Consider the following 24,346-nt stretch of genomic DNA (forward strand, 5'->3'; position numbering starts at 1 on the left):
TTCTGGCAAGAGATTCAGGATAAAAGGTCTCCTTCCCCACCCCCTCCTGGTTGGCCTTGCAATTTAAAAAGACGTATGCAGAGCTAAACTCTAGGAGGCCACAGCATGGGCTGTGAAGTTCTCATTATCCTCAGTGAAATTTTTAGATTGATGTCTTAATTCTGTGGCCATATTCTATTATATGACTTGACTCTGCCTGGACCCTTTCACCCCTTCTTCAGTCTAGAATTTGTGATTTCCAGCTCCCAAGGTCTGCGTCTATGCGCATGTCTGTGTCTAAGTATAAGCATGCATGCACACTTTCTTTTCCTGATACAGGTGGGTGAAAATATTTATTTTAATATTTTGTCCTTAGAAGATGAGTATTGGTTATAGCACACTACATGTTATACAGGTACTCCTCAACTTACCACAGTTCATTATCACAGTGACCGTTCAAAGTTATGACGATGCTGAAAAAAGCATGACCATTTTTCACACTTAACACCTGTTGCAGCATCCCCATGGTCACGTAATCAAAGTTCAGACTTTGGCAACTCATAAATGTCTCACATTTATGACAATTGTAGTGCCCCCTTTTGCGAACTTCTGACCAGCAAAGTCAATGGCATGCAGTTGAAATTGTTTTAAATTGTTGTTTCCTAACCCTTTTTGTGATTTGGGTTCTTGGGCCATTGCTGTGCCAGTTGCTGGATTTCCATTCTTGTGTAGATGAATTAAATTCATGGCTAGGGAAGCACTTTTTTTCTAAAAAAAAAAAAAGGGCTTAGGGTTATTTTACCATCTTGGATACTCCTGGTCTTTTACACTTGTGGACATCCTATGATCCTAAATCAACTATCAACTAAACGTAACTCTTGGTCTAGATTGAAAAACCTGGGGAATCATTCATCTGAAGACCTTTGGGGGAAACAATCTGTATTTTTTCTAACAGGCAGCAAGAAGGGGAAGGAGTTTCAAAGGAGAGTCTTGACTTGGCCTGGGCCACATTGTGAGTGGTTTCCCACATCCTGTTCGTTTCAGCCCACTCCACAACCCAGCTGGATCCTGTAAAGCAAAGATGGCTGACCAAACTTTCCAGTAAGGCCCTCGTGCCCCTGGCAACACCATAATATACTGTGTTTCCCCAAAAATCAGACCGGGTCTTATTTTCTTTTAGGCTTGAAAATAAGCACTTGGGCTTATTTTTGGAGAGGTCTTATTTTTGTTTCAGGTGCAGGAGGTGGCCAGCGCACCCCATGGCTGCTGGGCCGCTTAAACTGCGGCCCACAGATCAGCTGATTCAGTGAGGTCTGGGAGTTCTGGCTCTCCGGGTCCCTGGAGATATTTCCAGTGCACTCTTGCTAGCCCTAGCCCTGTCCACGGTGCCAGGCAACCTTGCATCCGAGGGCACTTCTGTTCCATAGTTCATCTTGTGGCTATGAAACAGGTAGAGAGCATGGTTATCCTCCGCCAGGCCTGCAGCTCGGGTGTTGCTTATGCTGCTGCTACGATGAGGTAGAAAGCCATGCGGCCTGTCAGAATCCACTGCCCCCCCACCTCTACCCTGCTGCTGCTTGAAAAAGGGAAAGGAAGGGCTGCCTCCTGTGCTGGCCATTCCCACCCCCTTCATTAGGGCTTATTTTTGGGGTAGAGTGTATATTAGGCCCACTCCCCCAAAAAATCAGACTAGGACTTATTTTCTTGGGAAGGTCGTATTTGAAAACATGTATTTGAAAACACGGCAGAAGAAAGAGGAAAGGTGTTTGTCTCACGGGGGTAGAGACTATATGGTTTGCTTGCTTGTTATGGAGCTTGGCAGGATACAAAAATAAGTTGAAGCTGGCAACTCAGGAACAGGAGATCTCAGGTCTGACATAACCTAAACATTAAAAAAACTGACATAATTGCTACCTAAACATTAAAAAGAATCCAGATGTCTCCTATTCTCAAAGCTGTGAAAACAACAGTCAAAAGTTCATTCATAGGAGGCAAAGCCTAGAGTTTAAATCTTGCAGGGGAGACACACAAACACAGAATGTTTTCTTTGTTTTTCAGCAGGCAGATCTTATGATTCATTTCTTTTCTTCAGCAAACCCACTTACCGAACTGAAATTTCTTTTATAAGGAAGTTGCTGAGCAGAGATCTGGTGTCGAAATGTATTGCACTGCCTGACAAATTTTCTTGGAACAAGCAGGTCTGCAATTTGCAGGGGGAAATTGGTGTATGTTGGTTTGTGTCATAAAGTTGGGATATCTGCCCTTTTATTCTTTTGATTATACCATTAGAGAGAGGCCTATGCAGATATTTGGGAAAATGCAGATAATTAGCAATGACCCTTAGCCGAAAAAAGTAGATCCTACAGGTAGAAACCCAGTTGAAATTTGTCAGAAGGTGATAAAACAGGTTGAAGGAATAATTACTACCACTACCAGCTTCTCCCATGAAACAATAGTTAGTCTTTTGGGAAGCTGTGCTGGCACATAGCTAATTTTTGTTTTTCAATTCTATTCAGTGCCTTCCGAAACAGTGTTAGAGTGGGGCCCAGTCTAATGCCTAATGTAATATAAATGTATTCATAGTATCTAAGAGTTTGTTTGTATTGTTGCTGTGCATATTTTATTGTTTACTTGTATTTTTTATTAAAAATGTTTCTTTGGGAGAATAACACAGTTTAAACTAATAAAACCTTAATTTTTGTATACTGCTTCCAAAAGAAAACATTTAATATTCACTTCTGGACTTCAAAATATAATATAAAGTTGAATAAAGCAGATTATTTCCATATCTAATTCTATGAAATTATATATTTAGCTAATCCTGAGGTAAATGCTCCCCCTACTGGGCAAAATGTATCATTGTCCCGCCAAACACCATTGTTGGTAAGCTGATTTTGTCTGATCCTAAAAACTAGCTAGGGTCAAATTGGTTTAGTACACGGATTGGACACCACCAAGACTTACTAGATTTCTAGACTTAATTGGGAAGTTTAAAAAACATAGAGTTGAATCACTTCTGTATTAACACTGAATAAATGACAATGTGCCCATGAAAAAAAAACATTGAGCAAAATAGCTATAGTGAAAATAGAAGAAGTTTGCTTGTCATTAGAATAGAATAGAATAGAATAGAATAGAATTTTTATTGGCCAAGTGTGATTGGACACACAAGGAATTTGTCTTGGTGCATATGCTCTCGTACATAAAAGAAAAGCTACCTTCATCAAGGTACAACACTTCCAACACTTAATGATAGTCATAGGCTACAAATAAGCAATCAGGAAACAATATCAGTATAAATCGCAAGGATACGAGCAAAGTTACAGTAATAAGTGGAAGGAGATGGGTGATAGTAACAATGAGAAGATTAATAGTCGTGCATATTTAGTAAATAGTTTGACAGTGTTGAGGGAATTATTTGTTTAGCAGAGTGATGGCATTCGGGGAAAAAACTGTTCTTGTGTCTAGTTGTTCTGGTGTGCACTGCTCTATAGCGTTGTTTTGAGGGTAGGAGTTGAAACAGTTTATGTCCAGGATGTGAGGGGTCTGTAAATATTTTCACGGCCCTCTTTTTGACTCGTGCAGTATACAGGTCCTCAGTGTAAGGCAGGTTGGTAGCAATTGTTTTTTATGCTGTTCTAATTATCCTCTGAAGTCTGTGTCTGTCTTGTTGGGTTGCAGAACCAAACCAGACAGTTATAGAGGTGCAGATGACAGACTCAATAATTTCTCTGTAGATCTGGATCAGCAGCTCCTTGGGCAGTTTGAGCTTTCTGAGTTGGCGCAGAAAGAACATTCTTTGTTGTGCTTTTTTGATGATGTTTTTGATGTTAGCTGTCCATTTTAGATTTTGCAATATGGTAGAACCTAGAAATTTGAAGGTTTCTACTGTTGATACTGTGTTGTCTAGTATTATGAGAGGTGGAAGTATGGAAGGGTTTCTCCTAAAGTCTACCACCATTTCTACGGTTTTGAGTGGGTTCAGTTCCAGATTGTTCTGGTCGCATGACGAGGCTGGTCGTTCAACCTCCCATCTGTATGCGGATTCATCATTGAGTGATCGAATGAGACCGATCATGTTGTATCATCTGTGAACTTCAGGAGTTTAACAGATGGATCGTTAGAGATGCAATCATTGGTATACAGAGAGAAATGGGGAGAGTACACAGCCTTGGGTGGGCCCTGTGCTAATTGTACAGGTATCTGATGTGATTCTGCTTAGCTTCACCTGCTGCTTTCTGTTTGTTAGGAAGCTTGTGATCCACTTACAAGTTTGTTCAGGTACCTGTAGTTGGTTTAGCTTAGTTTGAAGAGTCTGGAATGATGGTATTGAATGCTGAACTAAAGTCTACAAAGAGGACCCTTGCATAGGTCTTTGGAGATTCAAGATGTTATAGGATGTAGTGCAGAGCCATATTAACAGCATCATCTGTTGATCTATTTGCCCAGTATGCAAGTTGCAGGGGGTCTAACAGTGGATTCGTGATGGTTTTCAAGTGGGACAGCACTAGCCTTTCAAAGATTTTCATTTATTTATTTATTTATTTATTTATTTACTTACTTACTTACTTACTTACTTACTTACTTACTTACTTACTTACTTATTTATTTATTCAATTTGTATACCGCCCTTCTCCCGAAGGACTCAGGGCAATTCACAGCCAATTAAAAACATATAAAATACATATCAAACAAGTTAAGAACAATATAAAAAACTGATTCAATTTATGGTCTAAAAAACTAAAATAAGAATAAAACCCCATTTAAAAACTGCATTTAAGCTAGCCCTGCGCGATGAAACAAAAGCGTCTTCAGCTCGCGGCGAAAGGTCTGGAGGTCGGGGAGTTGACGAAGCCCCGGAGGCAGCTCATTCCAGAGGGCAGGAGCCCCCACAGAGAAGGCCCTCCCCCTGGGGGTCGCCAGCCGACATTGTTTGACTGACGGCACCCGGAGGAGGCTCTCCCTGTGGGAGCGCACAGGTCGATGGGAGGCTACTGGTGGCAGTAGGCGGTCCCGTAAGTAATCTGGTCCTATGCCATGGAGCGCTTTAAAGGTGGTAACCAGCACCTTGAATTGCACCCGAAGGACCACCTGGAGCCAGTGCAGACCGCGCAGGAGAGGTATCACATGGGAGCCACGAGGTGCTCCCTCTATCACCCGCGCAGCTGCATTCTGGACCAGTTGGAGCTTCCGGGTGTCCTTCAAGGGGAGCCCCACGTAGAGAGCATTGCAGTAGTCCAGGCGGGATATGACGAGGGCATGAGTGACTGTGCAGAGGGAAACCCGGTCTAGAAAGGGACGCAACTGGCGTATCAGGCGAACCTGATAAAAAGCTCCCCTGGCGACGGCTGTCGTATGGTCTTCTAAAGTCAGCCGTGCATCCAGGAGGACGCCGAGATTGCGGACCCTCTCCGTGGGGGCCAACGACTCGCCCTCAACAGTCAGCGATGGAATCAGCTGGCTGTACTGGGCTGCCGGCATCCACAGCCACTCGGTCTTGGAGGGGTTGAGTTGGAGCCTGTTTCTCCCCATCCAGACCCATACGGCCTCCAGACACCGGGACATCACTTCGACGGCCTCGTTGGGGTGGTTAGGGGTGAAATGTACAGCTGAGTGTCGTCAGCGTACAGATGACATCTCACCCCAAAACCACGGATGATTTCACCCAGGACTACAGATGTTAGAGATGTTAGGACTACAGATGTTAGAGCAACTGGTCTGTAGTCATTCAGTTCCTTGATGGTGAGCTTCTTTGACACTGGGATGATAGCAGGGGTTAAATGCTCCTGGTTCGGACTGGATCACCCGATCCGGTAGCGATGGCGGCAGATGGTTCGGAGAACCGGTAGCAAAAATCCCTGCCCCCCCCATGCCCAGCTGTGCCGTGCGATCATCAGAGGTTTTTTTTTTTTACTTTTAAAAGCATTTTTTCTGCAAAGGAAAAAATGCTTTTAAAAGTAAAAAAAAGCCTTTGATGATCGCGCAGCTCAGCTGGGTGCTAGCCAAAAAACGGGGGGCGGGGAGTCTGTTTTTCCTCCCAGCAGGCTTCCCTGAAATTTCCCTGAAGCCTGCTGGGAGAAAAAAAAAAAGACTCCCCCCCTCATTTTTTGGTTTGCTTAGCAAGCCTGCTGGGAGGAAAAATGGACTTCCCCCTCCCCCCCCGGTTTTCGGCTTGCCTAGCAGAGCCTGCTGGGAGGAAAAACGGGGTGTGTGGGGGGGTTCGTTTTTGAGAGAGAGAGAGAAAGAAAGGAGGCAAGGAAGGAAGGAAGGAAGGGAGGGAGGGAGGGAGGGAGGGAGGAAGGGAGGAAGGAAGGAGTACAAACCTGGCCCTAGACGCAGCTTCAGAGGATAATCCAGGGCTGGAAGGGACCTGGAGGTCATCTAGTCCAACCCTGCTCCATCAGGACAATGCTAGTGAGTTTGTCTTTTGATCCCCCAGTCACATAGCCACGCCCACCCAGTCACACGATCCCACCAAGCCACGCCCACCAAGCCACGCCCACAGAACCGGTAGCAAAAAAATTTAGATTTCACCCCTGGATGATAGTAGAGCATTTGAAGCAAGAAGGAACATAGCACATCTCTAGTGATTTATTGAAGATACAGGTGAAGATGGGGGCCAATTGGTCAGCACAGACTTTTAAGCAAGAAGGAGTTATGTCTGGGCCTGGAGCTTTTCCTGGCTTTTGTCTGTGAAATATGTCTTGCACTTCCTTTTCTGTGATCACTAGGGGTTGTGAACCCAATGGGATGGGGTCAGTTGTAGGAGGCTTGGCTGTTGTTGGTGTGTCTGAGGTGGGGGTTGTGGAGATAGGTGGCTGTAGTTTCCTTTCAAACCTGCAGTAAAACGCATTCAGGTCATCTGCCAGTTATTGATTTCCTTCAGCCTGGGAAGGAGGTTTGCCATAACCGGTGATATTTTTAAGGGTTTTCTACATGTCTGCTGGTTCATTTGTTGAGAACTGATTCTTTAGCTTTTCAGGGTAGCCTCTTTTTGCTGCTCTGATCTCCCTTGTTAATACATTTCTGGCCTGATTGTACAGCATTTATCACCTTTTCTGTAGGCTTCCTCTTTGGAACGACGTAGCTGCTTAAGTTTAGCTGTGAACCAAGGTTTGTTGTTATTCACAAGTTCCTTGTCAGTACACATAGGTCTTCACAGAAGCTGACATATGATGTTAAAGTATCTGTGAGTTTATCCAGGTCTGCAGAGGTATCTTCAAAAAATATTCCAATCAGTGTAGTCAAATCAAGCCTGTAGCTTTAATTTTGCCTCCTCAGTCCGGGATTTCATTGATTTAATTGTTGGTTTTGTGGTTTTAAGTCTTTGCCTGTACGCAGGTACAAGGTGAATCATACAATGATCAGTGTCCTACAGCTGCTCATGGTAAAGACCGATAAGCATCTTTTAGTGTTGTGTAGCAATGGTCTAAAGTATTCTTGCCTCTAGTGGGACAATTGACATGCTGAAAGTATTTTGGTATCTCTTTCCTTAAATTTGGCTTGTTTAGATCTCTCAAAATAATGGCCAGTGAATCGGGGTATTTGGCTTCAGCCTCCATGATTTGGTCAGCTAGAGTTCGTAATGCCTTGTTTACACAGGCTTGTGGTGGGATATAAACAGCAATTAGAAAAAAGAGGAAAATTCACAAGGCGAATAGTATGGTTTGCAGTTGATAATTAAGTTTTGTCACAGAATTTGTATATTCTACTTAAATCCTCAGAACAGCTGTTGTTGATATATAAGCATAAGCCTCCTCTCTTCTTTTTACCAGATGTTTCTGTAATTCTGTCTGATTGTTCAATCTGAAACCCTGGGATATGCAGGCTGCTATCTTCAATTGATTCATTTAACCAGGTTTCAGAGAAGCATAGGACTGCTGAATTGTAAAAATCAGAATTGTACCTGCTTAAGAGGAGTATTTCATCCATCTTATTAGCAAGTGAACATACATTGGTTAGGAAAATTGAAGGCAGAGGAATTTTGTTTCTCTTATTTCTTAGCTTGATTAGAATTCCCGCCCATTAACTTCTTTTTCTCTGCTTCTGTTGTTTGGTTTTTTTGGTAATCCATGGCTCTGGGGAAATTCTTCCTGTGTTAGAATCTCCTCTGTTTGTAAAGGGGGGTGGGGTGAGATCACAGAAAGCTGCTCCTTAAAGAAACATTGCTTAATTTTTAGCAGATGATCTCCTAAGAAATCTGTAGTGAGTCGCAGAGAATAATTAAAAATAAAGAAACCATTAGAAAGCATTTCACCGAGACAACCTTCAGCGGCGGCATCTTGCTAAAAACCAAGAATATGGTTTACTAGGATTTTAGACATAATCTTGGATTTCATATCCTGCTAAACTGTAGTCTATGTTATTATAGTAAATAATAAAGCACATCTGACTAGGTGTGCCCCAGTGGTGGTATTCAGCCGGTTTTATCCGAATTGGGAAAACCGGTAGCAGTGGATGCGGGAGGCTCCACCCACCCCCTCCCAGATGTCATCATGTCCCATTTTTGACGCTCTGCACATGTGCGCACTCACATTTGTGAAGGTAAGTGAATACCACCCCTGGTATGCCCAAGTAAACCTAAAACTCTAATAGCTATGTTTATGTAACATTGTCATATTGTCTGTTTGAGCAATGTGGGACAAAGTATTTTACTGTCCCCGCAAAATTAGTTGGTAACACATCTAATATCTGATGCCATTTGATTCTAGAAGATCCTCAGTCTTTCAAAAAAGCCTGGAAGGGAGAGATATACATCCTAGTATTTATGCTCTAGAAGTTTCTTCATCTATGAGGTAGATCCTGCACCTCTCAGCTATCCAACTGTTGGTCATGCTGGTTGGCACTAATAAGAACATTTGTAGGGGGTAGAAAAATACAATTTTTTGAAAGCTAAAGAGGTCTGTAAAAGCAAAAAAACTCCTTTGGAAATTCCAAGCAACTGCTTCACAGGCTGTCCCCCATTGTCAGTGTATTGGGTGTGCATAGCTGCCTCATTGGAGTCCAGTTGTCTGTACACACAATGATCAGGTGTTTTTGAAATATCAACTTAGAAAAGTCACTTTCACTACAATTCTGTTCCACTTTTTTTCCCTTCTATGCTCCTGGCTTCTCTCTCCAATCTCATTGTCTTATACTACATATATACTTACAACACAACACAAGCTCAGGTGTTAATGTTAATGCAATCTGTTTCTTAGGTCACAATCGGATTCAACAGTAAAGAACCCTCCACTAAGGAAAGCAGAGCTGTAAATAAGAAAGTAGGAAGCCCACTTGGGTCCTGGAGATTCTGTTGGCAGTCAAAGAGTACGTTTGGCCATTTTGGAATAATATTACAACTGAGGGAAAGAGTGTGCTTTTCTTATTGTATCTTTATAAGGACCAGAGTCAAGAATAACACAGCTGAGTTGATAAACAAGTATCCATTACTGCAGAGGCCTAAGATGCAAGAATCAATTGAAACTAAGCTGCATTTTTCCCCTGGTCTCCACCCTGAACTCAGACTGATTCCTGCATTTAATGTCTTGCATTGAAGCAAAATGCCTTATGCAGATAACAGATTTTTCTCATTCTGAAGCCCTTCCAGAGATCTAGGAGACAGAATGCTGTTCTTGGCAATGTACATATTCAGCCACCGAGCTAATACAGACTTCTTTTAGATTGCTGGGCAACTGGTGTGCCTACCCCAAACCAAGGTACTTTCCCCTCTTTCAGTTTAAGAGGGAGGGGGGCTTTTCTCATACAGGATCAAGCCTAAGTGATCCATTCCTAAGGCTAGGCCCTCCTGCCATATGCTAAGTGTTGGAGCCAAGCATTTCTGGTCCTGAGGTTCCCACAGTGGAACAAACTGGGGGAAGGGAGCTGGCAAAGAGCCAGCCAGAGATAAGGCTCCAGTCTTCCAGGAATTTAATTCACAGCATCCTCTGGCATGGCTCTTTGGAACGAGGGCACAATTTTTGTCTGTCATTTTATTTATAGAGAGGGGTAGAGCTGCCCCTGCTTCTTCATCATCTCCAGGGAGCCTTTTGCAATATTCCCTCCTTCGCAGTCCTCTTTTACCTAATTCCCAGGGCTCTGACTTGTCCTTGGCCCTATCAGTGCTCCTTTCAGAGGCGAGAACACAGTCCCGGATGAAAAAGTGCATATTAGAAGCCTCAAGGGGTGACATAGAATTCTGCACAATTAGTTCCTCCATGATTGTATGATAAAGCTTTCACTTCTTCAGAGAAGCCAAAAAGGCAAAAGGGCTTGTAGGAAAACAACTGCTTGGGAAATACCCCTTTTGCCCATATTATGGGACATACTCAATTTCTGTCCCAGGCGTTATCCCTTGCCCCTGCAACTGAGGGTAAGAATAACAGCTGAACAGGCAAAAGAGGACACAGACAATTGGAAAGGAGGACAAACAGGGACAAAAAAGGGAACACTCACTGTTTAACTTTCTTGGCAACGGCAACAACAACAAAAAATACAGCAAAGAACTGCAAAAAATGTACTTGGACCTACATGTAATAAAATTACTTTTTCCAGCATCAGAAAGACTTCTGGTTTTTAATCTGCAATATTTTTCCCAGAAATCTTTACTTTCCAAAACATGTACTAGAGATAATATAAAATTAACATGCTTTTCGAACTTTACCGTAGAAATATATGATAATATGATCTCCAGACTACAGAGATAATAGATTTGAAGGGGGTGGATTGTAGCTGATTATTGGAAACAGGAAATGAAGTAAACAACGTAAGTGTAGGCTGCGAAGTCTGTCAAGGGATAAGGGAAGGAAAAAAGTCACAAAACATGAAAGTTTCCATGATTGCTGATGCAAAAACAGTTCAGAAAATTAAACAAGACTGAAAAAGGTGGACAATACTTGATTTTAAGACTGTGCCTGCCAGATGGAGGATGGGATAATTTGGCTAGACGTCTAATAACCCTAAATGAGGCTGTTGCTGCACTGTGTGCCTCTTCCTCTGATGCAGGAGCTGCTCCTACTCCAAAAACAACAACAGAAGAGTAGCTCAGTTTCACTTCTCACTTTAAGCTACAAGGCAACCTAAGCAGTTTTCCTACATCTGGCATGAATATGAGTGCCATTCTTGCAAAAAGTGTTATATCCCCACTCATAAGACAGAAAGCCACAACCAAATGGCACTGTCCTCTCATACCAATTGTAAAATATGCCCCAAAAGCAGATGTGAAGGAGTTACAGGAAAACATAATCAAGATTTGAAGGAGAGCAGGCAAGAAAAGGGTTTTTATATGACAGAAACCAGCCAGTTCCGTTTTTGTTTTTGAAAATTCAAACATTTGTATCCCCATGGAGAGTGGCAGATTATCGGATTATTTAAGGAGGAAGCTTATTATAAATCTTAGAGGAACAGAAGTGCAAAAAGCCATGCTGGTGAGAATGGAATTTAGGTGCCCAGTACAGTATAGGCAAAAAGGAAGTGGGAAGGAAGTGGCCTCTATTCGGAAGCTCAGGGATCATTGCAGATGTAGTTCCTAGATCCATATCCAAGCAGCAGGATTCTTCATAGAGCATGGACTATTCCCAGTGCCAAACTGAGGATGAGCAGTATTTTACCACTATCAACCATTTAACTACCGGTTCACCTGAACCGGCCTGAACTGGCTGTATCCCACCACTGAATGTGATGGCTTATTATAAAAGATAGCGAGAAAGAAAAAGAAGAAAGAGGTGGAGACCCCTGATCTAAAAAATATAAATAAAATAAAATAATAAAATAAAATATTTGTGCAGCTTTCTGAGATTTGGTATGTTTCTGTAGGGTTTCACTCTAATTACACAAACACACAAAATGTCACAAAGCTATATATGGCATTTTGTGTGTGTGTGTGTGTGTGTGTCAGTTGTGTTGTGTGTGTGTAAAGTGTGAAAGTTGGTTTTTGAGCTTTTTGTGGCTGTGTGAGTTTCCTGCTTGTGCAGGGGCCATTTTGGGTGAAGTGCAGCTGCTTTTACATTGTGTGTGAGTCAGTTGTTAAAGTGTGAAAGTTGGTTTTTGGTATCCCTTATTGTTTTGTATACTTTATTATTTTTATTATTTATTATTGGCCACACCCACCGAGTCATCTGACCACCAAGCCACGCCCATCAATTAAGCCATGCCCACAGAACCGGTAGGGAACATTTTTAGATTTCACCCCTGGAATAAAGAACTAGAAAAGCCTTCACAGGAAGAGGTTTTTTATTCTGCTGTAGAAGAAAAATAGAAGACAGAGAAATCTTCCCTGGAAGAAGCTCTCTGCTTTTGCTCTGGAGGAAGCAAAAGGCAGTTTCTTTTGAGGTAGTTTCTCAATTCAGGCAAGGTGGTTTGCAGTTTCACAACATTGTAAGGTGGTGATAATTGCTCTTGGCTGAACACCCAGACATCTCATTAAAGCTAGCATTCTTTTCCCTGCTTGGGGTGGGGAGGGAGGAGGAAAAAAGCAGCAGAAAGTTTCCCTTTATTATTCTAGCTCAGTGGTAGTCAACTTGGTCCCTACCGCCCACTAGTGGGCGTTCCAGCTTTCATGGTGGGCGGTAGGGGTTTTGTCCGATACTAAAGCACGTTCCTTTTTTTTAATTGACTTTTAAAAAAATTTTCATAGCATTATTTAAAAATATTTTCATTAGGTTTTCATAAAATTCCCTGTGACAATTTAAATTTCTGAAAATATACTATTTGTATCGCCCATGCATAAGTTTAGTTCATGTTACGTAAGTGAATGAAATGGCGCTATAGTGCGACTGCAAACAAAAGAGCCTCGTCCCAGAATAGCTCACGCATCTCGCCCCATACCACCCAGCTGTAATAGACAAGCAGAGCTGGTAGCCGGCACCCCCTCCCCCCCAAACCCAATCCACGATGTGCGAGAGGCATGTGCAGACGATGATACACGGCACATTACTGTGGAACCGGTGGGTGGTTAGAAAATTTTACTACTAACAGAAATACAAAAGTGGGTGGTAGGTATAAAAAGGTTGACTATCCCTGTTCTAGCTGAGCGCAAATGAGACTAAGACTCACTTGCTGTTTCTTAGCTCAGCTGAGGCGGCAATCACTCTGCTGCGCGAATCAACTGAGCTAATAAACAACAGAATATAGGACAGGTGAGAGGAGGGGAGGGCAGTTGGGTGGGGCCAATCAAAATTTTCTTTACTGGTTTCCCAAACCAGTCAAAATTTTCCCTACCCTGACGGCAGAACCGGTCTGAACCGGTAGCATTTCACCCCTGGTTTCTACATCACTGAAGGGCCATATCCGTGGTCTCACATGAAGAATCATGGCAAAAACCTCTTTCAGGAAACTTGAAGGACAGTTGAGAAGCCAGAGGTATTAATAACATAATAGATGTGATCAGTGGTGGGATTCAAATAATTTAACCAGTTCTCTACCCTAATGACTGGCTGGGTGGGTGTGGCCATGGTGGCGTGGCCAGGTGTGACAGGCAGCACTTGGCCTCCTGCACCCCCCTGGGAAGAAAAATGAGCCACAGGGGGACACACCGCCCCCAACGTGCCCTATTTGGGGCCTAGGCCTCCCTGAAGCCTCCTGGGAGTAAAAAGAGGCCATGGTAGGTACACTGCACCCCATTTTGAGCCTAATAGGCCTCCCTGCACTTACCTGGGAGCCAAAACGGGGCAGTTGGGGAATCCTGGAAGGGGCAGATTGGGGAGGGGATGGGCCAGCCAGCAATTTAAGTACCAGTTCACCTGAACCGGCCCAAACCGGCTGAATTCCACCACTGAATGTGATGACTTATTAGAAAAGATAGCGAGAAAGAAAAAGAAGAAAGAAAAAAGTTGTAACTTGCAGAGAAAACCAAAGGGATCCAATAATCATGTGCCTGTACATAGATCTATATTATTACTATTAATTACATCCATAAAACATTGCATTTAGGTCCACAACTGGATTGTCCACATCAATTGGCCCTGGAGACTACATTGTCCTTTGCTGTTCTTCTATGTGAGATTTTTTTTAAGTTGCAGTCTGTGATTTGAACATTATTTTCCCATTATCTCACTTAAACCTTTAAATGCAACTGCTTAAAGCTGAAGAGGGTTGTTACATGTTGCCCTTTTTTAAAATGACTAAGTCTATTTCTTGTGACATTGGTCTATCAAGCCATCCATGAAGTTGCTCAGGAAGAGCCCCATAGCCGTAGCTGACTGCACTGTCTATAGTATGTCAACAGGTGGCAGCATAAGGAAGGAGCATAGGCTGTGTGTGCCTTCTCTTATATGCCGTGACAAGGAAGAAGTGCTATGCAAGGCACTCCCTAAAAAAGGCTACTAAGTCACATCAGGGAATTAGTATGTGTCAGTCCAAAGATAGGGGCTTCCAACCTTGCATTGTCCAGATTCAGCCCTGAACCAGAGTCTGCTGACCCAAACAATCTATCAACTCAACCTTTTAGATATCAGGTCCAAAATATAAGGATAAATGAAATCTATGACCCAAAAATCTTTTTATCACGATTGCAGGCAACAACTATATTACACAAATTTTGCATAGAGAGCACTTATATTACATTAAAATACACACACCATCATCCTTTTACATACTGAATAGTCTCTTTCCCCACAATTCATTGTATATATGGTATATTTGACATTTCCTACTACAGAAGCAGTCTTTGTTCTTTCTCCGCTTAGAGCAATGGAGTGTCCAATATTTTTGCAAATAAGCTTTCAGGTAATTTTAGGATATCTGCCAGCACAGTCATTCCTCCAAATCCTTCATAGGTAATGAAGCAAATTCTTCATGAGGCATGATAGTATATCCCAGGTTCATAGTTCAACAAGAGACTGACTTCGTCATGAGAACTTTGATTTTAATATGATTCAAGCCAACAACTTTTTGTCTTTCAATCTTAGACAGTAAGGAAGAGCTCAAGACTTGGCCACAGCAAGGCACGTCAACAAATATAGCTGAGACTTGTTTTTCTATTGTATTTTAACCCTACGGCTATGCAAAAAAGGAAGTGGCGTTGATGGAAATGCCAATTAATGCTATCTGAGACTTGGGTTCCAATATAATGCAGACATTCCACACAAAGCAAGGATCAGAAATCCAGAGCCAGACCAAGTGGCTGCTATTTCTTCATGCCAAGTAGTACGGATGCCTTTACTTTACAGAACAGTTACTTTAGTTCTTTATCACTTTTCTTCCCTTGAAGGAAATCCCATATCACTTGATTGACCTTTTCAGGCTGTTCCTCAGGTAGCCAATGGCTCGCATCTGGGAAGAAATGTATGTGATAGCTGCCTTGGAGATAGGGCAGTATCTGATTCACCAGCCCTTCTTCCATATATGTATCCTTCTGTCCCCAGAGCAGAAGAGTAGGCACCAAAATATCTTTGTGCTTTGGCGGTATCCAGCTGTAAAGGCAGACACATGTTGATAAGCATTAAAATTAGTTCTGGGTAATTAATAGCTTGCTGCTTTTAAATGCTAAGATATTTTTACATGCTTTTACATCCCCCCCCCCTGCGGTTTCATGCACACCAATCACTAAGAAGCTAGGAGGATTTATTTACAGATAAATCTGTGGTCCGTCAGCAGCCTACGGAGCTGGCAATGGAATCGGACAGCGATGAGGATGAGGTGAGGCCAGGGCCATCGGGAAGTGAGGTGCGGACTCCAGAGCCTCCCGAGACTGATAGTAGTGAGGCAGAAGAACAGGAGGAGCCTGTTCCTAATGCATGCATGAGAAGAGCTGCCAGAAGGCAAGAGCAGCTCAAGCAGAGAGGACAACTTGGGAGTAGGGCCAAGAGATGATTGGCCCCTCCCACAAGGCTTAAAACAGACCAGCACTGGCATTTGAGCTTTGCCGGAAAACATTGTTGTAGCTGCGTATTCTGCTTCGTATACGTTTTTGTTTTTGTGGCTTCTGGATGTTTTCCAGGACAGGCCTTTGGCAGTTTGCCTAATTGGACTAAGGTTTGTGAGATAACTGAGGAATTTGTGTTGAGAGGCATTTGTTTTACTTTGAGTTGAATGACGCTAGGAATGAAGTAATTCCCACCTGTTCGAATAAAGTTTGTTTTTCATGGACTAAGTTTATTACTACCTACTTGGGCCTGGGTCACAACAAGCATGCTCGAATTTTAGCATCATAAATAAGGGAAATATACATATTCCGGGATAATGTTGTAGGATCCAATCTAGGTCGGTCACTGGGATTAGAGGTTTAGTCTTCCGAGCTTTCAGACTCAGACTGGAGCCCACCCTCAGGAAACTTCTCTCTCACCAGAATGTGTACTTTAGCATCAGTCTACCACCCAATATTTCCCAATTTTACTACAAATAAAGATCTGTCAGACTGCCTTTCAAAAAGCTCACAGGATTTTCCCAAATCTCTGGCCTGACATATTAAAAGAAATTGTGTTTCAGTTCAGACAATCCCAAGGGAAGGAAGAAATGCTGATACTACCCAAGATCAGAGCCCAGGTGGAGTGTTCTCCCACCTGAGAATATTCCTGTAGTAGTTAATGGGTGGAGTTAAGGCGTTAGGCCTTGAGAAATTATACAAAGTAAGGCTGCAATTTCTCTGCTGTGAATCAACATTCTGGATTCTTGTCTTCTCGCTCGTTGTTTCCACTTTTATTAGCTAGAAATAAGACAAAACATGTAGATACGGGTCAGACACATATCCCTCTTGTATAACACTAGGTCTTTTGAGACAGAGCAAACTATTGAAAATGCTGATGAGAGTTTAAATATTTATGCATAACATTTATAGCCCCTTTTTCTTTCTTTAAGGAGCGTATGTAGCATTTGCAGATCCATTTGTCCCATGAGGTAGTTTAACTGAGAGACAGGGACTGGTCCAAAGTGAGCTTCTATGATTGAAGATACTTTAGATCTGAACCTGGGACTTCCTGCAGCCCTTGTCTAACACCTTCATGATTAACACCCCACTGGATCTCTTGAAGCAATATGAACTTGTCCGGTGTGTTCATCTTCCTGGATTCTGGTATACAGGGACTGGATACCTGACAAAGTTGGTTCACTGTTTTGTCTCTGTGACTTCATCCAGAAGTATGGATGCCTTGGCTGCAATTAAAGCTTTCTTAACACTCAATAAAGCAAGGAAAGAATGCAGAGCCTTGCTTCTAGAACTGTTCTAAGCCTTCTACCTACAGCAGCCACCAGCGTCCGTGAAATAAAACTAAGTTACAGTTGTTATCTGCGTTTCTGCCTTCCCCTCCCTCTACATGTCTGTACACTGGGAAGCACAGAACAAGCTACATATACCCTTCAATGGGTTGCATGACCAGCAAGGATCAGCCAAGGGGGCTTAGCATGGAGCAATGAACAAAATGGGGGTATTTTTTTTTCTCTACAGCTGGATCATCCTCATTTTTGAACTCAAACTTTCTTTTGCCAGCTTCTCCTCTTTGTCCCAACCAACCTGGTCCCATCCTGTTCAGTTTTGAGTCCTCCTGCTGATAGATGGACAGGCAGACCCCTCTACATAGCTTCTTCCCAACATTCTGTTGGGTTGGAAAGACTAGCAAGGATCAGAGCAACACAGCTCTAGGGAGAAAGGCAGGAAAATACACAGCAGACTCCTTCTCTTTCTAAACATATCAGAATCTCAGCATTTCATAACATCTTTCAGATAATTAGAGCTGTTCTTTGTTTATCCCCAAAGTCCTTCATGAAACAAATTCACCTTTGCCTCACATTCCATGGAGTTCTTTTACCCCTGAAAAATCCTCTCTTCATTCCAGTCTTGTCTGTTCTGTGGAGACAAACTGAAAAAATGGAACAGCTTCACGGGAAGCACTATGGAGGGAAAGAATCTGATTTTTTAAAAAAGAAAAACAGACAGCATCAAAGGGTTCAGATAAAACAAGAAACCTGGCAGAGGGACCAAGGAAGAAAACCACCACCAATGCAGTATGACAAATCCAGGCTTAAAGAAATTATCCATAGATCCTCCCAGGAATTACTACTATATGTTTAATTTAAGCTTACTCTCCTAAAGCAAGAGGTTACAAATTTTCAGGCTATTCCATAATCTTTACTCACATGGAAGTCATCCAAGGAGCACAGCCATTCCGGTATCTTTGGTAGTTGGAACAGGAATATGTACATGGATTTAATAATTTGGGTGAAATTTTTGGGGAAATACTCTGCAAGATTGAAAAGGAAAATAAACTGAGGCAAACAAGCAATGCTATATATATATATATATATATGAAACATCTAAAAAAAGGCCACCTTGAGGAGCTAAGAAGCCTCACTGAGGTTATTTAAGCTAATTTTCACATTACATTTCTCTTAACGCCCTCTTGAGACAAACATTTTTAAAATAGTCAAAAATTCAAATATTCGGTTTGGCTTTCTATTCCTAGCATTTGGATCAGTTGCCAGCCCAAGCAAGGGAAACAACTGATATTTTACATGAATTTTGGGCCAATGTGCGATGCAATTAAATTTTCCATCAAGACCGAGAACCCTTTTTTCATGCCCCAGCAACACAACTCGATGTTGAAGAAGCACAGGTCACTTTAAAGAGGGCAGGGCTATATTACACCCACAGGGTCACGATTTTTATCTTTTTTTGGTGGATTGTTCTCTTTTTTGGTATAGAAGAATCTTCATCATTTTAAACAGGCCCATCCTACTTTAGGGCTTACTCTATAAAAACCCATTGCTGGAGATGAAAGTCAGCAAACTTCAAAACTTCCTCCCTCTTCTTACTCCAAGTTCTTTACCAAGAAAGACTGGCATTCTTAATGTGATGGCATTGCTATTTGGCCTCCACTTCACTTCCCCTTGGCATTTATTCTCATTCTATACAGAGTTTAGCAATGTTTCAAATCCCTCATGCCCAGTTACTGAATTCAAGTGCTGCCAACATGAACCAATATTTGTATCTGTAGATGCCTATTGTCTCCTGGCTATTTACTCTGAGCCACAGCTACTTTTTCACATGTAAGTGTGCCACACTCATCCTATACATTTTTAGTAACCTGGACCAGAGACCTATCTAGAAATGACAAACAGATTGGTCTGGGCTCTCAGGTTGCCCAGTCTAGCTTATTGAGATAGAACACTTGATTCAGAAAAGGCCTCCTTCCTCTATAAATACTCATGCTGTGGAATAATCCAGCCAGATCCCAAAACCACTCACTATACCTGGGGTCTCCGACTTTGACAACTTTAAGCCTGGAGGACTTCAACTCCCAGAATTCCCCAGCCAGCAAAGAATTCTGGGAGTTGAAGTCCGCCAGGCTTAAAGTTACCAAGGTTGGAGACCCCTGCACTATATAATTTCAATGGCCACTGAACCCTGAATAAGGAATCTCTTATGGTGAACCCAAAGACACAGAAGATGATTAGCCTTACCAAAGAAAACATGTGCTGGAACACCATTCATAAAAATCAGCTTCTCCACCATGCTAGGATAATTGGCTGCAAATTCACATGCAATTGCTGCTCCCCAGTTATGACCTACCAGGATGCACTTGGGATCCCCTAAAGAACAAAAGAGAAAAACTTCCAGAAGGAAAGAAAGCCTGAACAAATATCTTGTCCATCAATTCACAAAAAGCTCCCTGAAGTATTTTTGAAATATTTTTGAAACATTAGCCAGGTAAGCAACAGCAAGTGAGCCCTTCCCACGCCCACTCCTTCCACACCCAAGAACAGGGAGCTATTTATTACAGCCACTATTATCAGATTCTCCAGTTAGGAAAAAACAACAACCTTCTTCCTGAACTCACCATCTTTTTCACTGGAGCCCAGGGCTTTGATGACCTCTTGTATGTCTTCCAGAACAATATCCCTTTGATAGCACTCCCAAGTCAGTGGTGCATCAGAAAGGCCATAGCCCTTCAAATCAAGTGCCACCACCTTAAAGGCTTGGCTGAACTCCTTTAGTTGATGGCGCCATGAAAACCTGTGTAATATATACCCAAACCACATAGAGGTAAGGAAAAAGGCTCCGTTGCCATCATGTATTTTCTTAGCATAAGTTGATGTCATTTATATTGACCCCCCCAGTTCACTTGATTAGGAGTCATTATGTTCCACCGGACATATATTTTACATTTTATTTGACATGTAACTAACACTAAATAAATGGTGTATTTTGCAATTGTATTTAAAATTGAATATCTGACAATGATTTATAGTGGATTTAAGAAATGCAATTCCAATTAGCTGAATATCAGTTCTCTCTGGGTAATTTCCTGTCCCAGTTATGTCATGCATCTCTCCTACATTTGTAAAATGTGTATATATCTTTTGACTTTTTTCTAGCTACGGACATGATTACACACTTATTCCAGAAATTCACTTCCTGAGTACAGATGTGTGTCCACCTTACCATGTGCTCAAATCTAAATTTGAGGTTCACTATTGTCCAAATCCAAGATAATTGCAATTTTGGATTCCTGCACACGGGCCTGTTAACTTATGCCAATCATCAGTTTAAAACTGCCTGCATGATCATGTTTTACAACTACCACACCAAAGCAAGACTTACCAGTTCTGGGGAAATCCATGCAAAAAAAGCATCAGGCAGGCCCCTTCTTCGCCAGCTGTAACATAGTGGAGGCGTATCCCTGACTTCTCAAATGTGCCAAGATAGAGAAAGAAAGAAATAACACATCATTATGCAAGGATCATGTGATTTGATCTACAATACAGAGATTTGATCTACAGGTAGAAACTTGGTAAGAAGCAATGACAAAGTCCGCTTCCTGCGTTCTTGAAAGCAGCTGTCATTCAGAACAGAAATTATTATGCTAAATAGGCAGATCATCAAGGCTTAAGACATGCCCCTCCAGCCTTTCAAATATATTTCTTAGCACTATGCTCCAAGACCTTATCTTCACATCTGAAGTGAACTTTGATTAATGTGATTTCAGTACGGAACTCTACCTTTACTTAAGCAGGCTCACCTTGAGGGTCAGATACTTGTGTTCACCATAACAGCAATCGGTGAGGATCTTCGGTGGGAGCCTCTCAGTTTTCCGGAACACTCGACTTGGGCCCTTAGTAAGTATCAGCCTGAACACCCACATGGAGTAGAAAAGAGCAGCAATGCAACCAGCACCATACATGGTCAGCTGCATCATAATGTTGGAGGCCTTCAGCATTATGCGAGTGGGCACCAGTAAAGAGCGATAGAGAGATGCCATTTTTTGGATTTAATCCTGGACGAAAGGGAAGATTTTTTTTCTTTTAGGTATTTTAGATAAAATAGCACAGTTTTAATTCCAAATAGCATTAGACACCAACAAATACTTCAAGTTACATCAATTGCAACAATTCCCAGAGAAAAGGGGATTCCTGTTTTCCTACGGCTAAGATGTGCAGGATGCATAAACAACGGCGGAATAGAAAACAAAAATCCATATCCAAAATCACCCTGAGCCACAAAGCAGTAAAATCCCAACCTTTCCTTTGAATGCTATGCAGCTTCATAACGGGCAGCCAGGATAATAAGAATATACTTTAGATAAATTTACAGATAACACCTCTAAGAGGGAATAGACAGCATCACCTGGCTGGCAGAAGTACATTCACATTAATTGCCATTTTCCACAGGGACTATAGTTGCCGTCTTTCATAAAAGCGGACAGCTGTAAATTCAAAAGTTAATAATGTTTCCATTTAAGTTTTGCAGAATGACATCTCTTATTCAACTCTTATTCAAGCCTTCGGGCTGTCCTAAATTCTTTGCTTTTCCTTTTCCTTCTCCTTCTCCACCTCGAAACGGTCTGATAGATTTGCCGGAACTGCTTCTCCCGAACCCCTTACCCACAGGGTAAAACCATGGTTTCCTCGGGGGGCGAAATCCACAGCACCGGTTTCATTCACACAAATCCCGATGGGCTACACGGTGGGTCCGCGTGTCGTGCGAACCCTGACGCCCAGACTACCGAATGGCAGCCAGTGTCAAAGAGTGCGGGAGCTTGGCATGCCCCGACCCCAATCTACGAGACAGTTACCCGCACAAACCGCAACGATGCTCAAATGGCCAAAGCTCCGGGGTCGTCCTAAATCCCAGCTCCGACCTTCGGAGAAGCGGAAGCGCCGCGTTTCCTCCGTTTAAAGCCAACTTCGCAGCTCCGCCCCACCAAGCGAAGGCCGGCGCTATTTCTGCGCGCTGGCGAGGGCGGGGAGAGCGCCCACCGGCGGGCATCTGCCGCCGCCGGCTCCACCCGGCCGCCGCCGAAGTCGGCGAGTTGGTCGCTCCTCCGGGGAAGCAGCTGGGGGTGGAGTGGAGAGCTCGGCTACTGCAAGAAGCGTGTTGTTGTTGTTGTTTTTAAGGCGCGGGCTCGCCCTTCCAAGAGCCCCAGGAAGGCCCGGCTTCGAAGTTCAACTAACGCAGCCGACGTAGTCGAGCCTCTGGCATGCTGGGCGGCCGAGGCCTGTTTATTTTCGAAGGGGCAGCGAGCCGAGCAGGGCTAGACCTGCTGCCGGTAGTTAACTGGGCCCCGTTCTGCGAAGGCCAGCTTGCATAGCAGAGCAGACGGGGAAGCCTCCAGAGGAAGGCAGCGGGAAGCTGCTTCGGAAACTGCGAAGGAGTCGAAGCCCGCTGGCAGGTGACTTTTTGGGCCCTCTGGCTCCACTTTCTTAACAACAGTGACTACGGAGCAAGGTGCGGCTTGGGAGATGCCCGTGACATTGAGGGGCTTCCAAAGGCTTCCCCTCTCCGCTTCACCGGAGAGCCGCTCCAGAGGTTTCCCCTGCCGACCTCCGCATCCACCCCGTGTAACTTATAGGTAGTCCTCGACTTACGTTTGTGAAGGTCAAGAGCAGTGCAATGAATAGTGGCGGGAGACTGCGCTTCATCTCAAGGGTAAAGGGAAAAAAATACAATAGAGCTAATCCTTGACTTACGACCACGATTGAGCCCAAAATTTCAGTTGTTAAATTGCCACAGTTGCTAAGTGACTGGCTGTAGTCAAACTTGTTAAGTGAGTGTGACTTGCCCAATTACTTTGCCTGTCAGAAGATCGCAAAAGGGGATAGTAATAGCAATAGCACCTTTTTTAAAATTATTTTTTAAAAATTATTTTTATTAAATTTTTAACTTTTAAAAACAAAATAAAGAAAAATACAACAAAAAAACAAAAACACATTAAAAACACATAACAGACATAACATTACATATTTTACAGCTTGCAGTATCGGCATAAATATATATTCTCTGTTCTTATTCAATGGTTCCTCTACATGCTTATATTTACATTGGTATCTATTTACCAATCCGTCCTTATCCAGTTAACAGAATTCAATGGTTTACATTTCCTGATTTTAACTTAATTAGGTTAACATTCCGATTTATTATTTTGATTTCTTTTTTCTAACCAATCATATAATTTATTCCACACTTTGTAATATTCCGACTCTTCCCTTTCCTTAATTACTAGTGTCATCTTGTCCATTTCTGCACACTGTAAGATTTTTTTGGATTATTATTTCCTCTCCTGGCACATTGTTTTCTTTCCATCCATATGCGACAGCGATCCTTGCTGCTGTTAATATGTGAAGTATTAGGTATTGCAAAGATTTGTCTATTTTTGGGTTGATTATTCCTAATAAATAAGAGTTCTGGTTTAAATTCTATTTTTAGTTGGGTAATTCCCTCTAGCCAATTTTTAATTTTTTACCAATTTTTTTTTATCTTGGGGCACATCCACATATGGTAGTATGTGCCTAGCTTGTACCCACATCTTCAACAATTCGGTGGTAAATTTGGGAACATTTTGGCCAATCTCGCTGGTGCCAAATGCCATTATGAAACATTTTATACAAATTTTCTTTATAGGCTACTGCCATTGTTAGTTTATAATTTCTATTCCACAATTTGTCCCACTTTTCTAATTCTATATTATGCCCAAAGTTTTTTGTCCAATAGATCGTTTCTTTTACTGTTTCATCTTCCATTTTGTATTTTAAGAGGAAGCTATAAATTTTTGTTATAATTTTTCCCCCCGATCCTAATAAAATTTTGTCTATATCCAATTGTTCTTTATATATGCCATATTGCTCCTGATATTGCTCCTGATCTTTCTTGAATCTGGTTTTTATTTGTAGATATGGCCACCATTCCATTTTTAATCCTTGTTTCAAATCTTGAATTGATTTTAATTTCCCTTTTTCATTGAGTAGCTCTGCATATCTTATCATTTTGCTCAAATCCGTGGTATTTGGGTGTAATATTGCTTCCATAGTTGAAAGCCAAACTGGGACTTTTGTATAATGATCCTTCTTAATTTTCTCCCAAACTTGGAAAAGGGCATTTCTTAATAAGTGTCTTTGAAAATATGTATGGTATTTATTTTTCCCATCCCAGAGAAAACTGCCAACCAATCTGGAGATCATG

The 24,346-nt window shown here is 42.3% G+C and overlaps 1 protein-coding gene across 4 annotated transcripts; it reads right to left on the reverse strand.

Moving 5' to 3' along the window:
• Positions 1–14,438: 14,438 nt before the first annotated feature.
• EPHX3 (epoxide hydrolase 3) lies at positions 14,439–22,111 on the reverse strand. 4 transcript variants are annotated; one of them, XM_058171098.1, is made up of 8 exons: positions 21,963–22,111; positions 20,910–21,164; positions 20,492–20,577; positions 19,728–19,903; positions 19,351–19,479; positions 17,680–17,750; positions 16,458–16,600; positions 14,439–15,368 (listed from the first exon to the last, which is right to left on the reverse strand). In XM_058171098.1, exons 2-8 carry the CDS (start codon positions 21,147–21,149, stop codon positions 15,131–15,133), a joined length of 1,083 nt encoding a protein of 360 aa, XP_058027081.1. In that variant the 5' UTR covers positions 21,150–21,164; positions 21,963–22,111; the 3' UTR covers positions 14,439–15,130. The 4 variants fall into 4 exon arrangements, with proteins under 4 accessions (XP_058027081.1, XP_058027078.1, XP_058027080.1 ...); XM_058171095.1 differs by lacking the exon at positions 17,680–17,750 and adding an exon at positions 18,028–18,131 and having other exon boundaries at positions 21,963–22,110; XM_058171097.1 differs by lacking the exon at positions 17,680–17,750 and adding an exon at positions 18,028–18,131 and having other exon boundaries at positions 20,492–20,574; positions 21,963–22,109.
• Between the last annotated feature and the right edge of the window lie 2,235 nt (positions 22,112–24,346).

This window comes from Ahaetulla prasina, chromosome 2, assembly GCF_028640845.1.
Source record: "Ahaetulla prasina isolate Xishuangbanna chromosome 2, ASM2864084v1, whole genome shotgun sequence".
NCBI classification, from domain to species: domain Eukaryota; kingdom Metazoa; phylum Chordata; class Lepidosauria; order Squamata; family Colubridae; genus Ahaetulla; species Ahaetulla prasina.

Excerpts from the sequence above, each read along its gene's own strand:
- EPHX3 (XM_058171095.1), bottom strand. The coding sequence starts at position 21,149 with ATGGCATCTCTCTATCGCTCTTTACTGGTGCCCACTCGCATAATGCTG. Across the intron at positions 20,578-20,909 it reads ACAAGTATCTGACCCTCAAG|AAGTCAGGGATACGCCTCCA; the intron begins GTGAGCCTGCTT and ends GGCACATTTGAG. Across the intron at positions 19,904-20,491 it reads CATGGATTTCCCCAGAACTG|GTTTTCATGGCGCCATCAAC; the intron begins GTAAGTCTTGCT and ends TATATTACACAG.